Source organism: Copadichromis virginalis, linkage group LG20 (genome assembly GCF_057382275.1).
Source record: "Copadichromis virginalis isolate Kocher_CV1m ecotype Utaka linkage group LG20, C_Virginalis_male_GT1.1, whole genome shotgun sequence".
NCBI classification, from domain to species: Eukaryota; Metazoa; Chordata; class Actinopteri; order Cichliformes; family Cichlidae; genus Copadichromis; species Copadichromis virginalis.
Window position 1 is genome coordinate 6,443,232 of NC_140637.1, and position 15,363 is coordinate 6,458,594.

At 41.6% G+C, this 15,363-nt stretch overlaps 1 protein-coding gene across 4 annotated transcripts in view; it reads left to right on the forward strand.

The window, feature by feature from the left end:
• LOC146684163 (forkhead box protein J3-like) overlaps window positions 1-15,363 on the forward strand; it is a 68,354-nt gene that overhangs the window by 41,549 nt on the left and 11,442 nt on the right. For 2 of the 4 annotated variants that reach the window (XM_085443948.1, XM_085443950.1), the window contains exons 6-9: window positions 2,776-2,877; window positions 5,709-5,867; window positions 12,070-12,286; window positions 14,883-15,137. In XM_085443948.1, the coding sequence (XP_085300074.1) occupies window positions 2,776-2,877; window positions 5,709-5,867; window positions 12,070-12,286; window positions 14,883-15,137 (733 nt within the window). The remainder of the gene's footprint in view (window positions 1-2,775; window positions 2,878-5,708; window positions 5,868-12,069; window positions 12,287-14,882; window positions 15,138-15,363) is intronic. The other 2 variants (XM_085443949.1, XM_085443951.1) reach the window with 1 other exon arrangement.

Here is a 15,363-nt window from a genome sequence, read left to right on the forward strand (position 1 = left end):
TAGATTTCTCATAACCTTTGTCACATTTCATTTCCGTCCTCGTTTTCAAACTCCTCTGGACATTTTCAATCAGCGGAGAGCATCCACGAATGATTTCTGCATAATAACTAGAAGGCGAGACTCTACTGTTTAAAAAAAATATTAGTGCACCCCTTTATACTAATATTTAAAACGATCTTGAAAATGCGTACATTTGGAAATGGTGCTTTCGCGCCGCAGTGTGGACTGCAAAAATGCCAACTTTCTAAAACGATGACGCATGTTAGTCATATGATGCAGTCATGTGACCAATTAAACTAAGAAAGCGGAGGGCATTATACAAACAATTGTTTTGTTTGCTCTCAGTTTGGACAGCCCTATTAAAGATTAATATCAGTCTGTACATGCTCCAGATAGCTTTTCTTCACATTCTTTAACTCTCACTCGCTTTTGCAACTTTGTACTTTTGTGTTACTCGCAGCATCAACTCCACCTCATTGTTAGTCCATTTAAAAAACTCGGTGCTTTTCCTCAACCCTTTGCCGCGACGTTTCAAAGAGCCGGAAAGTAAATAAACAGCAGACAGAAATGAGGCAGGTCGAATCTTCTTGCGTTTCACACATGCGCAGTGCTGGAACATAAGCGTTTTCGGCCGTTTCCCCAATGAAAACGCAGTTTTCAAATCCATCTGGGCTAGTGTGGACGTAGCCTTACTTACACGTTTAATCAAGATGTAAGTAAGAGTAATCTTTAATAAGGCAAAAACAGAGTTTGTACAATTGTACAGTTTTGTATGACCACCTTTATTCTTCAACACAGTCTCAAGTCTCTTAGACAAGCTTTCTTATAGTTTCTTTAAGTAGTCTTCAGGAACAATTGAAGACTAGACAAGATCCCCAACACCACTGGCTGAAAGGCAAACCTGAACCTTGACAGAGCCTCCACAGTGCTTTACAGGTGACTCTTTTACCTGTTGTATCTGTCTGCTGACCTCCTTCTATTTGGATCCATCACCTGTTGTCATCAGTTTCCCTCCTTTAACCTAAAGAAAACCTAACCTGTTGCTGGGATCAGACTGGTATTCTGCAATGTTTTTTCAACATCTGTATCTCCCGTAACTCCTGAACTATTTGCTCAATTGAAAGAATTCCAGCATTTCCTAAAAGCAGCATTTTGCATTGATATTAGAGTCATTACGGTAATCACAGGCACGATGTCGCAGCAGCCCAGCGAAGACGAAGATTGGTTGAGAAAGGAGAGAGACGCTAATATCACTGAAAAAGCATAGAGTTGCTGCTTTCAGATGAACAGCTTTATATCCAGTTTCCTCAGTTTTGTAATTGCACGACATACCATGCCAAGATTTCAGCTAATAGCTCTTTGGGAATCACCTTGTTGGTGAAAAAAATATTATTTTATGCCTTTTTTGTGTTTAAGTGATTCATTGGTCAGTGAGTGAAAAAGCAGCCAGTGGCCAAAGAAAGAAACTTTGAAATACCTTCAGAAAGCTTAGAGAACTGTTGTTTAAGACCACTTTAAAAAATGACAAAAAGCTCAAAGCCTTTGCTCAGTACTGTACCTGCCACAACACAGTGTAACGTGTGGTGAACCTGAAAGGGGTACAACCTGCATCTTTAGTGTTAAAGAATGCTTCACATATCTCCACCTTAAAAAGTTGCTTTCCTCCTGCAGTTTTCCATTCTCTGTTATAACCCCCTTTCAAAAGATGAACACAGGCTAGAGATAAGCCAGGGCTGACTTTTGGCTTCATAGGGAATTCAAACCCATTGCACCAACGCTGGACGTTTTTCTGTTTTTTTTTTTTTTTGTTTGTTTTTTGCTCTTAAGACTACTTACCTTTTCTGGTCAGAAAATGCACGATTAGCCAAAGTCTCTTGTGGGTGCAAGATTTTCTAAAGCTTAATAAAGAGTATTTGCAGAAATTCCCTTCACTTACAATGCTGCAAGGTTGATGTAGCTTTCTTTTTTTGCCCGGTGACACCAAAAACATGTTGCCCACCACACCTTAAAATTCCCCAGCCAACCAACAAGGTTCACTGACATTGCTGCTTTTATTTTATATTCCTAGCCTTTTATTCTATAGCACAATTATAATAGAATAGAATATGATGAATTAGGTGTATTCAAACTTTATGCAGGGGGATATCAGGCAATCAGTGATGTATTTGCTGCACAGTGGTTTTTATGTCTTGTAATAGTCGCCACATTAAAGTCTTAAGGAAACATGAAAAGCAGGGTTTGCTACGTTACTGTTTTTAGCCCGTTTCCTGTAAATGTGATCAATCTCCCCAGAGTGTACTAAATCACTGATTTGAATCAGTTTACTGGGCTTATTGTGGAAGTTATAGCCAAATCAATAAAAACAGCTGGAATCTGGCCACAGATGAGAGGGAATCACTGTAGAATAAATGCGGAGACTTCAGAAAAGACATCATACGCATCACGGATTTTATAAAAAGACCTTGTGAGGTTTGTGCAAGTTTACGCAGGTCAGTTTGTGCTCGTTCACTTTTAGTGCCTGAAGCCACTGTTTATCCTGCCTTTTTTCCTTCATTAGGAAGCATTATTAGTTCAGTCAGAAACGAGTATTCTAGGCAATTTCACAACAGACTTTTTGGCTTGTCATTGTAAGAAAAACCCCAAAACATTATTAATAAAATAATAATGTTTAGTTGCCTTCACCTGGGTCGTGTTATCAGGATACTGAACCCAAATCCGCACTTATGAACATTTTCTATGCCCAGATTTTTCTCACACTGTCTCCTGTTCCTGCAGGCATCGACCCCTTACAGCCTGGAGTCCGAGTCTCTGAGGATGGACTGCATCATGTCAGGAGGGGCATCTCCCACTCTGGCCATCAATGCTGTGACCAACAAGGTAGGGCACCAGCTGTTCATAAGCTGTTTCAATACAAAACAGCGCAACAGCGCAGGCATACAAAGTTTATGTGACCGGACGCGTGGCTTCCATCCTCAGTTAGATACAGACAGAGGTTGGTTCGGCATTTGGCGACTCTCCTTTTAGAAAGAGCTTTTCTTCCATTTTGGCAAATTCAACAAATTCAAATAGGGATCCAGAGCCAGCAGAGCCAACATCATAACAAAGAAACAGCAAACAGTCAAAAAGAGAAGTAAAATCAGCGTGTCACTGTTCATTTTGACATGAGTTCATGAGGCTTGAGTTCTTTTGTTATAGCAATATCATCTACAACCTATTATCAAACATATCAGAATTGTTGTACAAGGTTACTGGATAACTGTGAGGTTGGAATTCATGCCGTGGTGGTGGAGGGGGCGTGGGTCAGAGGAGATTCATTAGCAGGTTGGACTCTCTGGATTGGGATTCATTTAAATGCTGTTAGTTTCATTGACGATGACCTTATATGCTTCAGAAGCGACAGATGTTCCATTCAGAGCTTTAAAACACTGTAGTAAAAATCTTCAGAATGATCATAGTTCGTTGGCATTTATATGAATGAATATTGATTTCTTAGTTCTGTGCAATGATTAGTCATTTGTACTTGCTTGTGAGGAAAATGTGTCAAACTTTGTCACAACATATTTATAGTGAGACATAACTGCAGCAGAAGCAGCAGCAGAAGTGTCTGTTTTTCTTTTTCGCCTCTTCTTTAGAGGCTGAGACGCCTTCAGAACAAGTCTTCACTTCTAGCAGAAAGCCTTACGCGACACAAACACACACAAGCATTTAAACACTAAACTGCGTGTGATCGCCTATGTGAGGGTCAGAGATCAAGCAGAGACAGGGACCTCTGACACCTATCTGATCTGACGCACACACCCACACAAACACAGTAATTATGCGCAGTGGGTGATCCTTTTCGTCCTGTCCCCAACCAAAGAGAAAATTTGTCCCGCAGCAGCTCGCATTACTCTGTTTGTTCTGGATGGGATGCGAAGGTCTGGACTTTGCAGCACGTTACAGTTTTCCATTCTGGACTTTTAACAGACCCTGACTCATACTTCCCAGAATTTGTCAATATGAGACACGAGGATGAGAATTTCTGCACTTTTTTTTCTTATCAGCGTTGTAGCCAAGTACTCATGCAATTTTAATCATTATTATTATTATTATTATTATTATTATTATCTGGAATTCAGTCCTTTTTTTGCTGTGAGACACGGCAAACAACAGAGTGCAGTGGATTAACTTGCCTACCTGAAAAAGTAGATACTGCAGATCCTTCACATTTTCCACCATCATTCTTATAACAAAGCCGTTAATAACGTTATTAATCAATGCCGCAAAAGGTATTGCAGTTTTATTAGATAATCGCTAAGACAAAACAAGGACAGAGCTTCACAAGCAGCCAACTTGGTGCAGATCATCAAGCGATTATTGTTTGGCGTGTTTGGCGTGCCACTCGTGCAGCAGGTGGAGAAACAAAAGGATTTTCATTTGATTTCTTTAAACGTGTCAGGTTGCACTCAATCCGCGCTACGCCAGGAAAGACTAAAACTTGAGTCGTCTCAGACATCAGTATACATTTTGAAACAATGATTCAGAGCACGGAGACCTTGATGATAATGATGCCGATGCCGGCATCAGTGACATCCGCCCACATCCGCACAGGTGGCGTCCTGCAGGCACAGCAGTGCGTCAGAGCTTCTTCTATAACACGTTTGCTCTCGCCGATGTTCTGTTTGCATTGGACAAAGCCTGCACTACTGAAGGAAGGCGTTCCTATAATTTGATACTGGGAATTTAGGATAGCGGGGGTCGAGGGGGTGGAGGAGGATCAGGATCAGATCATTGCACTGAGTTACTGTAATGTTTGCATAATGAAAAAACAAATCTTTTATGATCTGTTGTGATTAGTGTTTCGGTTCTTTGCTTCTGTGTAGATTTCAACCTAAAGCACCTCATTAAACCTAAAAAGAAATCCCTGTTCCTTTACTTCCACAGTCAGGAGAATTAAACTTTCACCCAGTGCCGATATTACCAAAACTATTCAAACAGGAACAGTTCAGGATTAACACTTTAACCCACGACTCAATAGCACTTCTCTATCCTTTCTTTTTTGCCACTACAAGATGTTCTGCAGTGTAGAGCACTGCCCCAGAGAGCCTTTAATGTTGTCTCACCCGAAGGCTGTATTTTCGCATTTGTCTATACAATTAAATGTTGCCTGGAGGTAATGTTGGCGCTGCGCTTCACAAGTCCTGACAGTCAAATAAAACAAGAGAAACATGATTCAACGTAATCCTGAGGCATTGCTCTTGAACGCTTTGTGATCTGCTACAATAAGATATACAGCGTAGTTACTTCGAAGTGCAACTTGGTGTCTTTATCTAATCAGAATCAACAAGTTCAAGGTGGCAAAAAAAAAAAAGCAAAATCACAAGCTTAGGGTCGGTGAGTCTATTTTTTTTTTTTCTTTCGTTTAACACAGCAAAAGGACAAATTTATATAGACCAGAACTAATATTTCCACATTTTCCTCATAACTTGTTCCATCAGTTAATGGTGCATGGGTAACTCCTTGAGTGGCGCGGCACTCACTTCAGTCTGGATATGAATTGGCGCGTGAACAAATATGAGGCAGTGTAACAAAATAGGCTACAAGGAACAATAAAGTCATGAATCACTGCCTTTGAAGGGGTTTATGTGGTGCGTTGGCTCAAATCGTTGGCCCCGTATAATAGCCTTTATTGTCATATTAACATCAACACTGTGTGTGTGTGTGTGTAGGTAGCGCTGTACAACCATGAAGCAGAAGGCAGCGAGAGTCCTGGGAGCCTGGGCGGCAGCCTTAGCAACAGCCTTTCAGAGCAAAGTTTGGCGTCCGTCAACCTCAACAACCGGAGCACCGCGGTCAGCAGTGGCAGCAACGTGCACGGATACACACCAGTAAGACCTTTGCTTTTGGTTGTTGTTGTTGTTTAGAGTGATCGCTTCTCGGTTTTATGTTTCTCGTGACAATTTTCCACTCAGAATTCAAGGACACTGCCACAGTGTCTGGTTTTTCATTCACAGCTGACAAATTTTAAACAAGCAGCATTAAAACTATTTTTACGTGTTCTGTGTCGTGTTTGGGTTTTTTTCCCCTGGATTCACTCGAAATGATCTGGATGATTCAGACACCGGTCGAGACACCAGATCAGTACAGAAGGTGTCTGCTGCACCCTTAGCAGACTGAGGAGGTGGTAACCAGCTAACAACATGTACGCTGGATCTACGGTACACTGCTCACTCTCATTTTATGTTTGATGCTCAGATTTTGCAGCCAAATATGTTTTCGCTCATCTTTAGCAGAGCACATTCACTGTGCGTAGAAGCAAAGTAATGGTTTTTCAAACAATTAGGCCTAATTGTGGTCACCTATTTAAAAAATCAAGGGGAAATGGATTATCTCTCTATTGTAGTGCTACTTTAACATGCATAGAAAGAATCAAATGGGCAACTTCAGTCATCGCTTCTTATGTGCAGAATTTATTTGTGCTCAGACAAGTGAAGCTGACCCAATCCAAAGAGACTTTTATCATTCCTTCCTTCCAGAGGTATGGAAATGCAATTCAGAGTGCAGATTGATTGAAAACTCAGTTGCTTGTTGTTGAACATTGCATTCATATGGACTGATTATTTAGCTCGTGAATTGAATTTTGTTTTGCCGCAGACTATCAATACTCTTTGCAGCCGCTCGCGCCCCTCAGGGCCGAACACCACAAACTAAATTTCAAACCTGTGGGAAATGCTTTGATAGCGGCTTGCTTCTGTCATCCAAAAATAAAACAAGAAGCAAGTTTATCTTGGTTGTTTTTGCTGTTTTTAGATGAGTGTGAGCCAGATGCTGTGTGTGTGTGATTATTTAATACTGCTGAACTTATGCTCTGAAAGCTCTTCGCGTCAAACCTCTTTCGACTTCAGACATTTTTGTAAACGACAATCCTACATTCACACCCACTTAACGCTGTGATTGGCCAGCTGTGTGGAGGTGAGAAAGGAGCGAAGGACTACACTCTAGCTCTAGCTCTTTTTTCCTCTGGTGGTTATGTAACTGCAGTACTGAGCAAAGAGTCTTGAGCCACCCCTCTCTTTATGTTTCGATTGAAAAAAAAACAGTCTTTGTTGTAATTTTTTGAAGTGCTCTTGAGCAACAACTCTCTAGGCTTTCAGAGTTGTTTTTGGACGTTGGCTGCTTTTTCACTCATTTCCAGTCCAGTCTTTGTCCCTGACCGTTTTCAGACACATTTGGGGGTTTTATGTTGTTTTTTTTATTAAGCCACTTAACACTGAGCTACCATACCCCACTAACTCTATTATTTCAGCAGGTCCCACACACTGTATACAGAGGACACATTGATGTTGTCCGCTGTTAATGTTCCTACAAACTTGGATAATACAAAGTAGAGAAGGAACTCTGCACATAGCTGTTTCGCGCCATATTTTATCCTGACAGTTTGAACTATTCCTTGTGCCTAAAAACAAGGTCCTATTTAACTGAGTAGTCTTAAATAGTCCAACTTACATGATAATGAGCTGCTTGTTTATTAAAGAGGGACTACATTAGGAAACCAATATGTTTGAACATAAACTGACCCATGATGAGCTTTTGAGATTCAAAACAACATATTAATGGAGTGATTTTGGACCCGATTAGGAGTGACCTGATGTCTGAATAACTGAAGCAGCTCCCGTTAGTTTTCCTTTCAAATCAAGTCAAGTGGCTTTATTGTCATTCCAACTATGTGCAGTGGTACAGTACACAGTGAAGCGAGACAACGGTGCTACGTACAACATATAACAGACAATCAACACAGGACTGCATAAAGTGCAAGTGTGCAAAAATTTCAAAAATCTCCCCCCAAAAAACCCCCAAACAGTGCAACACTAGGCAGAACAGAACGACACAAGCCAGTGGAGACACAACAGTGCAATAGCAAAGTGCAACAATGACAGTGGGTTGTGCAAAAGACTGATTGTCTTTCACTACTAATGTAGTATCTACAGGCTTTAAAGAAGTGATGCTCAAATGTTTTTGGTGTCCTCGTGACCTTTATAAGGTGCACAAAAAGGGGCGGTACACTTACACATTCTTGCTTTGCAGTCCACGAGGTTCCCTGCTGTGTCAACTGTCATTCATATTTTCACCTGTATATATTCTGGCTCCCAGTGGATAAACCTTTGTGAGCAAGTGTGCCTTTCTTTCTATTCAGTCCATTTCATTCTCCAAATCCTTGTAGTAGTGTAGCTACAACAGCGTTTTTTCCCCACTGCGATCACTAAAGTCCCTTTCGGTCAAATATAAATATGGGAACTAGACAGACCTGCATTGTGTTTGATGTATTTGTGATCGTTTTCGCGCCTGTGTCCCTCTAAACCAAATGTAATACAGTTTTAAAGGCCAGTCTCTGTTCAAAAACAAAATTACAGGAGGGCTGAAAAATCCCAACTCTTCATTATCTCTCCCTTGTAACAGCTGCTCACCTTTTTACCATCAATCACTTTTCCCTGCTCACCTCCCACCTGCATTAGCAAAGGTCAGTGCAATCTCATCTCGTTAACCTCTCATTTCTAGAGGCCATCTTTTGTTTTCTTCCTCCCTGCATCGGCTCCTCCACCTTTCGCCCTCCTCTTCCATCGTTTCAGACCTCATCTGCGGTCTAGTCCGGTGGGATCGGGTTTAGTTCTGACTCATTACCTGAAGCAGGTGATAGCCCCCTCCCCCCGCATCCCTTTGACTGACGGTGATTACTGGTGGCATTGCTGGCAGAGATCTCAGACACCGAGAGAGTTTATGGAAAGGCTGGCATTATTGGGGTGGAGGTAGATGTGTGGGAGATGTGTCGTCGTAAGTTGGCTTATATTGGCAGAGACACACTGATCACAGCAAATTGCTTGAGTTCTCCGGGTGGATGGTGAGGAAGATGACAGCTTGGATGAAATGAGGGTGGATGAAGACCGGCTGCATTCACAATATGCGGCAGATATGTGAAGCTTCGTATTTTGTTTTTGCTTTTATGTGAAAAGAAATGAGAGGCAGCAGCGATTCCATTTTAATTGTGTGAAATTGAATTTGGTATGATCATCACTGTGAATGGCTGAATTATTAAATGATTTCTGACAGTAATTTATATAAAAAAAAGTGTCCAGGGCTCGGCTGAAGTTTTAATTTAATTCATTTAAATTAAATCGTATTATTATTGAATTTTACTTTTCTGTCTGCCAATTGAAATTCAGGTGTGTTCACTTAGGTTCAGCCTGTAGAGACAAAAAAGCCAAGAGGTTTGTTTCTAATGCATTTTGACTTAAAGGCAGAGGTGCTCTCCACTTGACGCCTGTGCTAGGAAGCTGGATTTGGGATTATCCAGGTAACTTCAAGGTTAACCCTGGGTTTGCAGTATTACAGAGTCCGTTCACTTCTTAGCTCTACTTACTTGTTATTGTAGCCATGGTAATCTATCCTGCAGACCCGATCTAGGTTGTCAATCAGCAGGTATGAGATCACTGCTTACCAACCAATCAGTTATCTGGGAAATAGAATCACCATTTGTGGAAAAGTCCTTGGACTTTTGTGCATGCAGGGTCTAAAGTTTTTCATCTAGACTCTTGCTGTTTCCCCGATGAGCATTAGACTGTTCTATAGCCTATAATATATGATCCCAAAACAGGGCATCTGTGGACCTTAGAGTCTAAACCTACATTATAATTATGTTTTTATATTGAATCTTTAGGCTGTTCTCAGACCCTTAGACAAAATTGAGGCTACAGCTGAAAGAATAACAACTAAATCTATCACACATGCATCTAATTCATCACATTCTCCCATATTTCAATGTTAGAGTGTTGATACTTTTATTTTACTGACTATTGTACTGTGATTTTCTGTTTCACACCGCTTATTTCTCTACAGCAGGAGCATTTCTTTCAGTTACCCTCACAGTTTTATCATTCTTTGTGAGATCAGCGGCTCGCGTGCCAGTGGAGACGTCCATCTGTGTGACTGGCCGGATGCTGCCAGCGTCATCCCCTTAATGTGAACATGCTCATAGCTGGATTAATCAATCATGAGTTAAGTTATGAAGCTGATAACCACCTTTGTGTGACAATTTACCCTGATTGCTAATGTTAGGGTAAGTGAATAAGTTGCTAATATAATCTGACCAGATGTGCCTGATTTAAGGGTTAAAAAGCAAAATAATGGCCTCACAATAGTATTCATCAACAGGCGACAGGATCTGAGCATGCTCACTTAAGACTGGTCTCAGAAAACTATGAAGTAATAAAAATATAACAGCAAAAGACAACACTGGTGGTGCAGGTAAGGAACGAAATCGGTGCTGCATATGTAAATACACTGAGGTGTGGTTCAGCTTTAGTGCAATCTCACTGTTGTGTTAGAAGCTGTTGTTTCTAACACAACAGCTAAACTTTACAATACATTTAGCCATTCAGGAAATCACTTTTTGACCAGTTCAAAGTGAAATTAATTGTCTTCATGTAATATTCTTCCTGATCCAGGCCCACAAATACACCGAGCAGTTTCTATTCTGCAAACTGTAATTCTAACTTTTTAAAATCAACAGGGCAGCAGAGTAGGAGGATGTACGAAAACGTTGAATTTCTGAATAACTAACCCCAACGCAGAGCTCCTTTCTGCTCTGTTTGATCAAAAGAATCTGTGAAAATGTGTTATTTACAGCTGTTTTTAAACTGGAGCTACAAGATAACGTGCTCCAAACCAGGTTATGCGTTTCCCGCTGGTTGCTATGGTTACCTAACCAGGTAAAATGGGAGCGACTTTTTGAGTTCAAGCTCAAAAAGTGTAAAAGAGTGTCATAGCTACCGCGGTGTAACCCAGGTCTTTGAAGCCTTGATTGTTTTTTGCTGTCGCCATCTTGGTCTCTTTATTATTTATATAGTACTAACCACAGTGTGTCACTGAGACCATTAACACAAGAGGAAAGTGTTTACAGAGGTCAAGTCAGAAAGCTGTTTCCTCACAGACTTCTACTGGACCCATGGCATTTAAGAAGAACTCGGGTTTAAGGCACTCTCACACCAGGTTAACCTATTAACCTTACTTCAGATTATACAGATGTTAGAATTAACCTTCCAAAACTGGAGGCACAGGGCTTTGATGTGCGGAGGTGTGGAGTTGTAAAACAAATAATTTTATGGTGATAATTTGTTTTTTTTTACATAGCGTCTATATTGTGTTATTAGAAATATGTCTGTTGCTATTGAGTTTATATTAGTAACAAAGCTGGATAAATACTAGCTGATAATTTATGGAGAAGGGGTGGGATTAAATAAATGTGCACTTCCTCCCACTTTTTTGTGGAACCTCTGTATTTTGTTTATATGATCAAAATAAATAGAACATTTATTTTGATCATATATAGGTTTAACACATACGTCATCTACATGATCCGTGCAGTCCCGAGTCACCTTTTGTGCTTCTGTTTTGCATCCTGTCTTTAGATTGACTGACACAAGTTATATTATGTCACATTAGGATCAAATATCTGAATTGTGAATCTTCTCTCTGGATACAAATTGCTGTTGTTTCGTAGCCGCGCACTGCTGCTGCAGGTGATGGAGGAAGATGGTGATGAAATACAATCCACTTAGGAGTAATCCAATAATTTTAAGCAGTTTCATGTGCGGTGAGATTTTACAACTGAATGGCAGTTCCTTGACAATTAAAACATTTTAACTGAGCCTTGGTTTAATTCGGGGAGGCACAGAAATTCTTGAAGTCACTAATATGCTCTCTAATCCTTCCATACATGCTCTGTGTATGACAAGCAGCAGTCAATAAAAGAACTAGGTGCCATTAGGTGGTGTTTTTTGTGTATTTTATAAACAGTAGAGCCAAGAGTTGGTTATGAATGAGCCAAAAAATGATTACTATTTTTGATGAACCAGTCAAGCACATAAAACGTATGCACTTGAACCTGCAATGCCTCATCACCTTGACGAACTAAATCTTTTCAATCGCAGTGTGAATTGAGCCTTTGTCAGGCGTTTTTCTGAAACCACGACGTTCCCTGATGTTCCCCGTGCCTTTTAACAGTCGATCCGTCTCTTCTTCCTATCCGCCTCGAAGGTGAGCAGCCACTCGGAACCTTCGTCCCAGTCCTTGAGCCTCCAGCAGCCCGCCCAACCTCCGCCGCCGCCTCCTCCTCCTCCCCCGCAGCCCCAGTACGGTTTACCTGTCCCCGAGTCACGGGACAAGCAGCTCTGCTTCTCAGACTTCGAGGACCTCAGCTCTTCGTTCCGCAGCCTTTACAAGTGCGTCTTCGAGCAGTCCTTCTCGCAGCAAGGTGGGTGGTTTTGTGTGCGGATTAGTGTGCCTGCTCATGCGTACCTGTTCGACACCTATAATAACACGTGTGTTCACTGGGAAATAAAGTAAACTTCTGTGTGAGGCTTTGTGCACATAATTAACTGACAAGAATAAGCCCCCCCCCGCCACCACCACCTTTATAAATTCAAACAGTTTAACACTGGTTTCATAGCCGGCATTCCAGTATTAACCTCCACCACACGCTCCTACTCTGTTGTGTTTTAATAAACAAACAATCTGTTGTTCCGCATATCTGCGTTTTACGGCTCGCTCAGTCAAATGAGTAAAGGCAATTAAGAGTAAGAATTCAACAGAAGGGGGGGGAAAAAACTCTCAAACACATCTGTAGTCGAGCAGAGCAAAGGGTTCTGCAGCTTTGATAGCAGCTAATTAGATTGGTTCTAAAGTTTGCGAAGCATCTCGCTAATTGCTTCCTGACGCTTTCAGGTCACTAGGCCTCCTCCCTCTTGGACACCCCACCATCGCACCAACCTCCTCTCACCTTCTCTCTTCTCCCTCTCGCGCTTTCTCTCTCTCACTTTTTACTCCTGATACACATCAACAAATCTTCTGTAACCAAGGAGATTGATACGCTCTGTTGACCCCCGCAACTGCTGCCTGGATTCACCCTCTGACAAGGTCCCCTTCAATTTGTGGTCAGGGTTGTACACAGAGTACAGATAAGACAATGAGAATATAGATGGTGGGGAAGAAAACGGCACTGCGCTGAGATCTAAAAGGAAAATGAGGAAGAAAATGCATTTAGCGGATGCTTGAAAGGGTCCCTTAAGTGTGAGGCTTAGCAGGAAACGGTGTCAGTAGTCATTGTATTTGAGAATTTGAGTCATCCAGACAGAGGAGCTCATCGTATCTACAGCGAGTCCAGGACCACACACCGCATTGCTACGGGCTCAGGCAGTGCCACCATCCTGAATTACAGGTCACAGTGAAGCAAATATGAACCTTTTCTAAAGAGCAAACGAGTGAATCAACAGCTGGGTCAACTTGTGAAGTCTCATTTTACAATCTGGCTTTCAAAATTATGCTGCCCTTTCCCTTTTTGCCATCTTAAAATCTTAAAGAGAACCCTGTTATTATTCCCTTTAAATGCACCCGTACGGTAAATTAGGAAAGAGGAACACAGCCGTGGTAAAATCATAGATAAAAATGGAGCTTTGATTTGCAGTACTGTAAATACAGTTAAGGCAATGAAAGCATTGACTATACACACAGCAGAGGGGAATAAAGAGACTGAATGAAAAATACTCTGCACTCGGTGGTGCACTCATCGATTCGCTTTTTATCGGTCACAAAAAGTTCTGAAGAGATCTTGGAGTGATAGCAAATAAAGGAAAAGGTAAACACGACTCAAACAAATGTACCAAAGGAAGGTAACCTTCGAAGAGTCCACCTTACTTTATAGTTGGACGTTGTACGTCCTTGGAAGAGCCTTTTACATTTAAGTAGTCACAAAACCGGGAAGCGGACAGCCGAGGTCCGGAAACGCTGCAGCATCATTTGAAAATTTAATGAGGCAGCAACCGACATAAAGCTTCTTCAGTGTCGATGATGAAAAGGAATTCATAGGTAGAGGTGAGGGAGAGTGTGTGTGTGTTTGTGTGTGTGAGGGATGAGTCAGAGATTCATATGACAAATCAGACAGGAGAGACACCGGGTGACGTAGCCAGGCTGGCTCGCCAAAACCTACACCCCCAATCAGAGATGATGGGTATCACCAATAGTGATTATCCTTGTTAACCCAGGCTTTCTGTTTCACGCTCTGTGTGTGCCCTCATAAAAGCGCTTGTTTGAAGCCTACTTAAATCAAAAGCATTATCAGATGAATGGCTGATAGAGATCTATAAAGAATATATCAAAATATAATGGCAGAAGCCCGCACTGGTGCTGCAAATAAGGCAAGAGAGCAGCTGGCAGAAAATCGTTAATCTTGTGAATTCATAAGTGAATCTATTTATTTTACCACCCAGTGCTGACATTTATGTCTAAAGTTACAGCTGCAAGCTACAGGGGTGCCAGTGCATTCGCCTCTGATGCCGTCCCACAGCCTGATGGCAAAGATGTGGAAGTCTGCTGCCAGATCAAAGTGAAATCAAATTTATTGATACATTATTCTTGCTGATAAATAGCCTCCACATAAACTGATCAGTTTTCTGATCCGAGCTGCAATTCCTGCAGTGTAAAATGGACTTGGATTCAACAAACCCGTATAATTCCTTTGGTGGTATTGCGATGTATAAGACATATTCCTGCTACTGAGAATCCATAGCAGTGGTTGTGCATGTGTGATTGAATAGGAGGCTAATAGCTGTGGGTGACATACCAAGGCATGTAGGTGGTTTAAACAATTGACTGACAATAATTTAGAAATGGCAACGTGAAAGTAATCCACATCCACTTTAAAATGAGTTCAAGAGAGCAAATCTGAACATGTTGTTGAAGGAGAATCTTTGGCTTTATTTGGTTGAGCTGTTATAGTGGAAAAAAGGTGTCTTCTCCATCATTTTTGCCCCATTTTTTAAAGTTTCATGTGTCTTTATGTTTTTTTCCCCAAGCAGGTTTGATGAGTATGCCCGGTGACTCGGGTCAACAGGCCCGCACCGCCTGCTCCTACCAGCACTCTCCTGGTGGGGGAAGCGGCAGCGGCCACCACCACCAACACAACCATGGCCAGACATCGCACCACCCTCACCACTCTCACGTCTCCCCTCACTCCACCCACGGTCACCAACAGCACTCTGGTCACTCTCAGCAGCACTCGTCTCTCTCCCACCAGCAGAGTCACGCTGTGCAGGCCTGCCCCACAACAGGTGAGAACAGGTTTACAGACAAAGGGCATTACAGCATGTGTAGGATCTTTGGTGTCGCCTACTGGTGCACAACATCAGGAAAAACATGGGCAGACTTTAGCAACTTTCTAACAGGGATTGAATAATACTTTGCCAATCAGAGTAATAATAATAACATCAATACATCAGCTTGCACTGAACATACCAGGTCTTTAAATTTGAATGTGAAAGCTTTCTTTTAACGATA